Genomic DNA, 11,131 nt, shown 5'->3' on the forward strand with positions numbered 1-11,131 from the left:
CAAAAAAAGAGAAGCTATAGAGTCACGTGACTATATGTCGTAGTTCAAGATGGAGCCTGCGCGATTCGGCGGCTTCGCAGTTAGCTAGCTAGCTACGTTCAATAATGACAATATTTAATGAAATATGAGGGACTTCGAGACGTTTTGATGCGTACAGTGGGATTTTTTGCCTAAGTCGGGATGTCCATTTACAGCTTTTGGTCACTATGAAGCTATAGTGTTTGCAAACAGATACCACCTGAAGAATATTCAGATAAGAGAGAAGAGGAGAAAATTGTACATAATCGCAATCTAATCTCGCTTTAAGATACAACGACATGGCACTGAGAGAGCTGAAAGTTTGTCTCCTTGGGGTAAGTCACGGTGTCGATTTGTTTAATGGTCAGATATATGCATTTGTGATGTTGCAGTTCTGTACTTACGTTTGTAATCAAAACTACAGTCAATATGATCTGACGTGAAGGTTTAGCACGTACATTTTAAACATAATCTTAGGAAATTGATCGTCTTGTATACTATTCAATTTGTCATATGTACTATTCTTATACGTACGATAAGCACCTTGAATTATCAGCCTTTCTACCCAATTAATAGGTTAATGAGAATATCAGGAAAAAAAGAACGACAGTCAACCAGCTAAAAGTATCCTGTCAGTAATCACGGAAATAATTTGTCAGTAGCTTAATTTAAACTACTGACCTTTTTGCCTAAGGAAATAATGTGAACTCACGGTTCCAAGAAGAAAATGCCACAAAATAGCTTTTGTCCATGCTTAATACAAACTCTCTTTGTTCTTCAGGATACTGGAGTTGGAAAATCAAGTATTGTTTGTAGATTTGTGGAGGACAGTTTTGACCCAAATATCAACCCAACTATTGGGTAAGTTTCCCCTGTGGCTTATAATATACTGTCACATTTTTGGTGGCTTTGGGAGAATGCTTTCTTAAATGGTTGGTATTGATTTCAGTAAAAACTGAAAAGAAACATTATGTTGACAGGAAATTGGGCTATCTTATTGCCAAACATTTGATAATTATTTTAAAATGATTGTTTGTCAAAATCTGCCAAAAGTTTTTTGTTTCTTATTAAATGCAAGCTAGGTCTACTTTGTGTTTTTAAATAGAATTTTGACATGTAATTAAGAAAATAACTTAATAAGAATATTAATAAAAATATCCCAAAACTATTATCCATCAATCCACTGTGTTTATAGTTACAACAACTTTTAATTTTTATTTGGCATCAATAGAATATTTTTGAATTGAATTGAATTAAATTTATCTGCGATCAGGACATAAAAGTCATAGCCTGAAAAGAGAAATCCAGATGTCTCTCTTCCCAGCATCACTTTTCATGTCATTTTGTGGGATTTCAAGATGTTCTTACGTCAGAAAGAAATTAAAGTCCCTCTAGTGTGTTCATGTGTCTGCTACAGGCTCTCCACCCAGTTGAATAACCTTGTATAACCTCAAAAAGGCGTCCTGACGAGATGCCTGAAACACTTGAGCTTACCCGTTTCGATGCAGACGACCAACATCATCCCACTTGGATGACGCATCTCTTACCTACCCTCTAGTCTGAGCCTGACTTCTCCCCAGACACAGCTGATTTCAGCCATTTGTGTCCAGCATCTTGCTCTGTCACTCATGAATCACATCTCATACCATAAGTCAGGGCTGGAATGTAGATGGACCAGAATATTGAGACATTTGGTTTTCGACTCTGCTCGTTCTTTATCACAACAGATCACAGCAATGCCCTCATTAAGGGCAGCTATCCAGCATCATTATTCATAAAACAAAAGAAGCATTCCATCTTTTCTTTGGTAAAAAAAAAAGGCCTCCAACTTAGATCTGGCTTTAATTCCAGCAACTTAGCAGTCAACTTCCTGTTTAAGATCATGGCTTGAAAATGCAAACACACATGCCAATCAAATAATTGGTGAAAAACAAACACTCTGATCTTCCCAAAACAGCCTCCTCTCTACTACTACACCTTAAGACTCTAAATAGGATCTGGAATACCAGGCAGTTCTAACAGAGTCCAATCCACACTGCAAACAAGATTGAATTTATGCCAAGAATCCCAAGGTTTTTTGATGTGCAGAAACTGGATACTCTATAAAATCCAACTCTATAATATTCTCCATCTACTAATTATAATTATAGAGTTATAATAATTAAGAGATCAATATTTGTTATGTTTCTAAACATTAGCACCACTAATACATTTGAAAAGTCACAAAAGGTTTTAAATGCAGGTAAAATAAATGCAATATGATCAACCTAGAAAAATAAAAAAGTAATAAGAAATTAAAGTGTGATGTTAAAATATAGTGTTATTACTTACATATTGATCAGAAATTAAGTACAAATATTTTAAGTGGGTATAATAAAAAAGTAAAGATGGTATCAACAGTTATCAAACATTTATTGTCTTTATTTTCTTGAGCCTCAAAAATAAACCCATCAGAAATTTTCAAATTAATTTAATAATCATCTGCTCACTGTTTCCAACAGTGCGTCATTCATGACCAAGACTGTGCAATACCAAAATGAGATGCATAAATTCCTAATCTGGGACACGGCAGGACAGGAGAGGGTAAGTATTTTTTCATTTAGTTACTCTGAAATTGAAGTATAACAAAATTTCCATGTATTTCTAAAGCAAGTGAAATAGTTATGTAGCTCTAATTCTGTGTGTGAGCCCCTGCAGTTAGCTAATTCTTCTGAAAGGGGGCAACATTTTCCTTTCTATAGAAGGAGGTCTGGAATATTTTCTGTGGTATTTTTTTTTTTTAATCGGAGAGGGATATTTGTTTTGTTTGAAAGCCAAATACAAATCTACCATATTTTGTATTTTGATGCTTCTGATACGTGTTTGTCTCAAATTGATGTCACCCCTGACACAAACTTGACTTTTGTTCATATATAAGTGCATTTCTTTTCTTAAAATATCTTCTTGGAGTCGATAGAAGACATATAGAATAAAAGCGAATTCACACTGAAAGTGAAACCAGCCCAGTGACCGTGTTTTTGTGTGAAAGGAGCAGCTTTCTCCTTTGACTCACTGTCTAACTCCTGTCTCTCTGTGCCTTAGATATCCAACATCACTTCCCTTTTTCCTCTGAACTTCCCTGTCTCAAGCTCAACCTTCTGCTATTGTAATGTTTTGTCCCCTGTGTCAGCGCTCTCCGCAGAGCTGAGATAAGATACGGCTCGTCTTTTATCCTCCTTCCCTCTGGAGGATTCCTCTTCCTTGTGCTCTTCAGGGGACATCCGTGCAGACCTATTTAAGATAAGACCGGAGGATGAACTCAGCCTCTCAGTCCTGTGGCGTGTGCTGCTGTTTCTGGTGTATCTTATCTCATGCTTTCTGCCACTCTTCATCAGACTATCCCGTTTTTGTTTTTTACTTTTTAATTAGGGCTGCAAATAACAATTATTTGAGTTAGCGATGATTCTATCGCTACTTCTGATGATTAATTGAATAACTAGATAAAAAAATTTGCTGCATTCTGCAGATTTGTACAAAATAGTAAAAATACATAAGCAAGTAAATCAGTTCCTTTTTTAAATAAGAAAATAAAGATTTTCTTGCCTGAAATGCAGTAACATAGCATCCCTCTAGTGCATATACAGTCATTTGTAACAAAGGATGCAGGATGTTTCAGCCCCATTTATTATGCACCACCATTTCAACCTCTTGATTGCTTAACAAGTCCATAACTATAAATGTAAAAAAGTCAAATGCACCATGTGTTCTTGGATTCCTGTTTCTACAAAGCGGCTGTGGTATCTAAAGGCCTTGTTTTCTAATCTCTTTGAAGCTTTGGCCCATCAAAATCTGACAAATTGCAAGAAAGGAATACAAAACCAGCTGAAACATAAATACAGCAAGGGAAGTCTCTGAGATTCCCCAAGTTCAGCATCCATATCTTAAAATCAGATCAGGCATCAAGCGACAACTGATCCCAACTGTAACCCACCAAGCTTACGCCTCTGACTGCCCTGTTTCACAGAAATCAAGCGACGTGAAGCCTCACATCCAATTGGAAAAAGAAAGTTCCTTTCGTACACCCAGCTTGTGGTTTCAGCTATTAATCAGCTCTGCCAATGTATCACTGTAGTTGTTTTTTTTTTTTTTTGCTTCTGTGTGGCCAGACGTCTGGCCTCGGTGTGATTGCTCTTTGGGTTCAGGCGGCGATCGACCACACAGGTCTTGCTGTGGCGAAGCCCGAGCACTCGCCAGCGAAACAGACAGAGCTCTGCTCAGTGCCTCTGCCAAAAAATCCCAAGCTGGATTCCTGCTGCTAGACTTTAGGCCAGTAACAACTGTAATTATGGGGAATGTGTGCTTTTCTGAGGTAACATTGTCACTCCAAGACGAATGGTTTGTTTTGTTCTATTGTGAAGGAAAACCGAATTGCCGTACAGGCTGGGTCACCCAGGATTTTGAGTTTCTGGGTCGTTGCTTTACAAATAAATATCATCAGCTGATGTGTGACACTTGAATTTATCAGCTGCAGAGTTACCCGTTGAAACCAGAAGTTTACATACATAGGATAAAAAGATTTAAAGAAATTATCACTGTCTGAAGGAAAATAAGACCAAACTTCACTTGTTTTAGGTCAGTTAAAATTGCTAAATGTCACAATAATGAGAAAATATGTCATAGATTCATTTATTAATGTCATCATACATATTTTTAAGTACTTGATTACATTGCCTTTTAGCTGTTTGACTTGGATCATGCTTTTAGGATCTCCTTTCCCAGGTTTCTCACAATAGTTTGTTGAAGTTCCTCTTGACAGAACTGGTGTAAGTCAGTCAGGTTTGTAGTTTAGATATTAGACTGATAGCAATATGTTGAAAATGAACAAATATTTTTACATTTCTTTTTACTTTTTATTTACAAGATCAAAAAACAAGTCATTGTTTTGCTGGATGCTTCAACAGCAAAACGAATACTTAAAAAAACTCTTCTTACTGTATTAAAAGTTTTCTTTCAAGTACCAGTAGTTTAATGCTGTAATGCTGAAAGTAGATGATATCTACCAACAATATGTGAGAAACTATAAACAAATCAGTCTTGTATTTCAGTAGCTTAATCTCACACATGCAACAGAAAAATAGTAATTTCCTTTAAAGAAATTCAGACACTACTGAGCTGGCTTATTAATGAGGTCAGGTCTGAGCTGGGGAGAGTTTTTTCTTTAAAATCCAGAACCCGGTAAATCAGAGTTTACACATTCTGCACAGGTTGTTCTGATCAAGGAGTTTCTCCATGATGCTTTTGGTTTAGATCAAATGTGTGATCATTCATAAATGTCTACTTGTTAATATCTTTTGACACTTTCTGCTCCTTTTCCCCTTGATAACATCTGAATGTGTAAGGAGAAAGGACTTGCGCTGCTTGATTTTTAAAAACGCATCTTTTTTGTGTCGATCAGAGTTTTATTTCACTTGCTACTGTCCAGCTTAGTGATGTCATTTCTGCGTCAGAGTCTATGAAAAACCACAATCTGTAGGAGGTAATCGTGTAAAACTGTGCAGTTATACTGAACTGATATATTTAGCATTCATATATCACAAAATGAATGACGGGAAGGAAATGACGGTCTTCACTGATGCGTCAGCGTCGATTGTTTGTAATAGGATTATTTACAGTCGCATTCTTCATTCTAAATCCTTCTCACATTTCATTGGATTTTAAGCTATTTTCAGGATTGATGATGTCTGAATATAAAAAAGGTTTAAGCAGAGATTAAACTCACTGTACAGTTTAGACTCATCATTTATGCTGCTTCCCTTTCAAAGGTCCACACAGTATTGTTTATTTATTTTTTGAAACAACGTTTCTCAATCTTCCCATAGTTTCGTGCTCTGGCGCCGATGTACTACAGAGGTTCAGCGGCGGCCATCATTGTCTATGACATCACAAAAGAGGTGATTTTAACTTTTCTTTTTTCAACTAATTAGCTTTTTACATTCATTACATTTGTGCGAAAAGAAATAAAAGTTCTTTAAGAGAAAAAAATCTTGCAAACAATAAAATTTTTATAATTCATTTATGCATTTTCACATGAGAGTGGCACCAATCTGGATCTTGTTTAATCCTTTTTTTAAAATAAAAATGTATTATTTAAAAAAAAAAAAAAGCTTCAGTTTTCCTGTTGTCAGTGGAGATTGAACTTTATGCGCTTCCCCATGCATTCTTTCATTTATAACATATTTCTTGTCTCATCAGGATTCCTTCCAAACTCTGAAGAACTGGGTGAAAGAGCTTCGCCAGCATGGACCTCCTAATATAGTGGTCGCCATTGCTGGCAACAAATGTGACCTGTTGGACTCCAGGTGAACTTTTGCTTGATCTTATACAGTAGTTATGTTTTGAAGTTATCTGATGGTTATTACTCCCAATTCACAGCAACAAAGAAAGGGGGGCAATCAAATTTCAGAAAACACTCGACTTTTCCTTCAAAATGATGCAAAAGGGATTTTGTTAATTTATTTCACTGTTATCTTCTTGAACATTGATAAACACTCTCCCTTCTCTATCTGTTAAATTGTGAAATCAGAAAAATAAGTGATGCTTAGTGAGAGAATTGGTTTACAGGTTACTAAACATTGTTTCTAATATATCTCGTATGTTTACAGAGAAGTGCCAGAAAAAGATGCCAAGGACTATGCTGATTCCATCCATGCAATCTTTGTGGAAACCAGCGCCAAGAACGCCATAAACATCAACGAGGTGTTTGTAGAGATAAGTGAGTTTCTGCTCTTCACCTCAGCATAACTCCTCATATAATTATTATTTTTTGTATCTAAAAGTAGATACCTTTTTGAATAATATAAGATTTGTTATTAAAAATTGTTCCAAGAGTTTTAAGTCAGTGTAAATAAGTCAACAAGTAAAACAAAAGTGAAATATTTTCTTTTCGGTCAGTTAAAAATATATTCGCAGTCTGATATCCATTTAATTTGGATTTTACATGACAGATTAACATAATGTACCACATAATTGCAAAGTGGAAAGTAAACAATTTATGGCTTTCATTTTTTCTTCAAATAAATCTAATTAGTGTGGTGTGTATTTGTATTTAGTTCCTCTTAGTACTCAGATGGATGTATGGATCAGTGAACATTAATTTAGTTCAGATTCTCCACTTGATGTAGATCTTGATGTTAATTTGCTCATTCTAACATGAATTTGTTTTTATCTAAGCCAGTTGTCTCCAAACGTTTTGTTGTATAGGCCAAAATTGTCAAGATAGAGTGGCCGGGCCCTAAAATTTTTTTTAAATGCTCAAAATAAATTTAATGTGCTATACATCAATTAAAAGAAGTAGTTGGATATTTGTAGAAAATGTATGTGCAAATTATTGCAGATCAAAGCACAAATAAGGTTTTTCAAAGTTCAATAACTTGATTTTAAAGACATTTGGGTACAAAGTCTGCTTTCAAATAAAAGTCTAATTTATGGTCAATTACATAAAAATAAGACCAAGATGTGGTTATTAAAGAAAAATACTTTGCTTTGTGCTCTTCATCTTTACTATTGTAAAAGTAAACAAAGACTCTTCCTGCATCAATCATCTGTGCTGGTGGGAAGTGGGGGGCCTCTAATGGCCCATGGGCCACACTTTGAACATCCCTGATCTAAACCAATAGTTGTTCTGCTAGGAGGTAACCTTTAACCTCAGTATTTTAACAGATTTTCTTCCATAATCTTTTTCTTTGCTATGTGTTATCAGAGCAACATCCCTGCTACTTCTGATGAAAAACATCCCCACAGCATGATGCTGTCACCATCTTGTTTCGCAGTTTGGTTGTGTATTCAGGATGGTTTGCGGTGGTGGTTTTACTCCAGATGTAGTATTTTACATGCAAGCTAAAAATGTACATTTCAGTCTCATTTTACTAGAGCACCATGCGGCTCTTTGCTTTGCCTGTACGTTGAGGTGGACGGTCATATTTGTTTGAACAGTGCTCTCTCTTCAAAGCCTGGGATATTTTTTGGAAACTTATCCTTTATATTGAGATTAAACTAAACACTATTTAAATAACTCTATTTAACTAATTAGTAGGATTCTGATGTCAGATCTTTTCCACTGCAAAACTAGCTACATATAAAATACACAAGAATTTACTTTCTTCCACTTTGTAATTCTGCGCTACTGATTATTGGTTTATTACATACAATCTCTCACAAAATGTGAAGGCTCATATCAACGTGTTTATGTGTTTCCTTGCAGGTAAGAGGATCCCTGTTGCTGACAGTGCAGCAGCAACATCAGGCAAAAGTTTCAAATTGGGACGGCAGGTCTCAGAGTCTCGAAGGACATGCTGCTGATAATTTTGGTGGCTGAACTCAACGTGACCTAAGAACTAAACGTTACCCACCGCACTATTCTCCTGGTGTGCTTCAGCTTAAAGACACAACACATTACAAAATGTTTTTTCAAAAACCCCAACAAACACTCATATCTGGTCACTGCAGCATGACTCGGACAGCAGTAGCCAAGACCTTTTTTTTTTTCCAAACATCATGATTCATATTAAAAATGACTGAGAAAGAACTTTTCAGGTTTTAAACCAAACATTCATACCTTAAAGGTGATATGTGAAGCTTTCCAGTGTTCTTCATGGAAGTCATTTATACTTGTACATTTGTAAAAAACAAAAAAAAATAACATTTTCTGTCAGCAAAAAAGAAAAAAAGATGCATTGAAGTAAAGTTCTAAGTTATTTTTTTTAGATAAAAAATAATCTCAGCTTAATGAAGGATCTCCTCTTTGACGTTTATATGTGATTTATTTATATGCTCCTTTTATTGCCTGATTTTTTACTTCTTTTTTTTTTTGTTCCAGACAAAGCAACCCTGCTCCCCAAACCCACCTCACGTTCTCTAGATGCAAACAACAATCATGCAGAAAACAATGCAGAAATGAAATATGTGTGGGAGCCTACTTCCTTTACACCGAGGGAATACTTCAACATTTTGGTTGAAATGTAATGGGACATTTACACTTTGGTAAATGTCCCATTACTTGATGAAGTTTAATAAGTCTCAACTATGTTATGTACGTTGTCCAGCGTGTGGACTAAAATTAGTGTTAGTTTACTGATGCATTATTAGGACAAAAGCAGGCTAACCTGTGTTAAAAACATCTGAAGTTAGTGTGCATGCCTGTTAGAAGTCCTTATTTGAATTGCTGTTATTCTTCTCTCTTTGGCTCTGAAGAGTAGTCTCTTTGGCACTTGTAAGGTTCCAGGGAATAATACGTTATTACTATAATTTAACCTCTTTGATCAGAAGAACCTCACATGCAGCAGCTCTGTATTTAATCAGGGCTTTAAACAGTGGCTAATTATTCTGTGTTAACGCCGCCATCTCCTGCCATCTGTTCTGCATTTCCTCATTATAGTCACAGAAGACGCCCTCCGCTTCACATGCCCGTGCTAACTGTTCATCCTTCTTTTACTTTCCAAACTGTTTAATGGGGAAAGCAGTTTTTTTTTTCACTGATTCTTTAATTGTCCAATAAAGATGTTTTCATCCTTCCTTTTTTTTTAACCTAATCAGCACTGCCTTGCATGTCCAAGTGCTGTTTTACTACTTGGCTTGTGATGAAAATACTGAGATCTGGAAACGAGACCTCGTTTAAAGAAAACTTTTATTTTAGAGCTCTGATCTCATGTTAGAAGTGAGAAAGCTTCATCAGACGTGGTTTTGTGTTAACAATGTTGACCCCTCACTGAACTTGAACTCTGTATTTGACCCTAATTGTCTGTGAGCTTGGATTTTCTTTTTCTTTTTTTTTTTTTTTTTACTTTTTGTGCCTCATTCTTCTTTAGCACAAGGGCCTTGATTCTTGCTTCAATTGTTGTACACAATATGATTTTTGGAGCCGTTTCTTGTCCTCTATATGAATTTAATTCTGAGTTGCAGTGGAAGAGTTATTCAGCCTTTCTTCTAGCATGAGCTGGACTTTTTGTCTTTGTATGTCCACAATTTGCTTTTTAGATCCAGTTGAAAATTCAACTGAAAGAGAACAAATGTTGGAATATTGAGACCGAAGTTCAAACTGCCTTTTTTTCCTTTACTATCAGTGTAAACCCCTTTTTCTCCTTCTCCAAGAGTTTAAGTAGATGCTGTATTATGGCGTTTGGTCAATGTTTTGCTCAGACATACAACAACCTTCACACTTAATGGCACTGCTGTTGTAGAAGGAATAATTCTCATTTTTGTTGCATTTTTTTTGTCACAGATCCAGTTTTAAACAATTTTTTCTCTGACTTATACTTAATTGGCAGGTTTAAATAAGCAATTATTTTGTTCTAGCTATTTTCTAACTTGTGAAGACCTGAGAACCTGAAACAACACTTCTAGTTGTCTTGTTTGTCTAAATCACAACTTCGGCAAATATATAGAAAAGGGACATCACTTTAGTAGCATAAACGCTGCACTTTGGTAAATGTCCCATCACTTGATGAAGTTTAATAAGTCCCAACTATTATATGTATCTGGATTTTTATTTCATTTTTATCTCTTATTTTTAAGATTTTGGTGCCAAAGCCATTTTAGCACATTTACCCATCTTGACTGTTGATGTGATATGATTTACAGTTTCCTTATAACCCATATCTTTTTTCTGATTATTTCAACGGCGTGACATTAATAATGCACCAGTTTAGATTTTGTCGTTGAAATTAACAAAAAGTCTTGGGCTGGCCCTAGGGATCTGATCAGTCTGTAACATGTACATGTAGTGTGCATGCCTACATGTACACATGTAGGCATGTATGTACACATGCCTACATGTGTACACATGTATACAGATAATGTATACATTATCTGTATTACATTACAGATAATGTAATAATTACAGATTATTACATTATCTGTAATAATGTAGATATTACACACAATCCTTACTCTTTATTTCCCATTGTTTGTGCAAACACAATATCTCTGTACACCACATTGAGTACATATATCAACAGTGTAGCTACTATATTTAGCTTTTTATTTTTTCATATTGATTGTAGCAAAATGCCTAAGACTTGTTTGCAGTGTAAGGCCAAATATGTGAAAAGGGATTTTTTTTTTTTTACTAATAAAACTG

The 11,131-nt window shown here is 35.5% G+C and overlaps 1 protein-coding gene across 1 annotated transcript; it reads left to right on the plus strand.

Moving 5' to 3' along the window:
* The first annotated feature begins 46 nt into the window (after positions 1-46).
* rab22a (RAB22A, member RAS oncogene family) lies at positions 47-11,131 on the plus strand. Its single transcript, XM_005807548.3, has 7 exons — positions 47-353; positions 800-879; positions 2,520-2,601; positions 5,877-5,948; positions 6,250-6,356; positions 6,660-6,769; positions 8,258-11,131. The coding sequence occupies exons 1-7, from the start codon at positions 318-320 to the stop codon at positions 8,353-8,355; spliced, it is 585 nt and encodes a 194-aa protein (XP_005807605.1). The 5' UTR covers positions 47-317; the 3' UTR covers positions 8,356-11,131.

Source organism: Xiphophorus maculatus, chromosome 20 (assembly GCF_002775205.1).
Source record: "Xiphophorus maculatus strain JP 163 A chromosome 20, X_maculatus-5.0-male, whole genome shotgun sequence".
Taxonomy (NCBI): Eukaryota; Metazoa; Chordata; class Actinopteri; order Cyprinodontiformes; family Poeciliidae; genus Xiphophorus; species Xiphophorus maculatus.

Excerpts from the sequence above, each read along its gene's own strand:
- rab22a (XM_005807548.3), top strand. The coding sequence starts at position 318 with ATGGCACTGAGAGAGCTGAAAGTTTGTCTCCTTGGG. Across the intron at positions 880-2,519 it reads AATATCAACCCAACTATTGG|TGCGTCATTCATGACCAAGA; the intron begins GTAAGTTTCCCC and ends TGTTTCCAACAG. Across the intron at positions 6,357-6,659 it reads TGTGACCTGTTGGACTCCAG|AGAAGTGCCAGAAAAAGATG; the intron begins GTGAACTTTTGC and ends GTATGTTTACAG.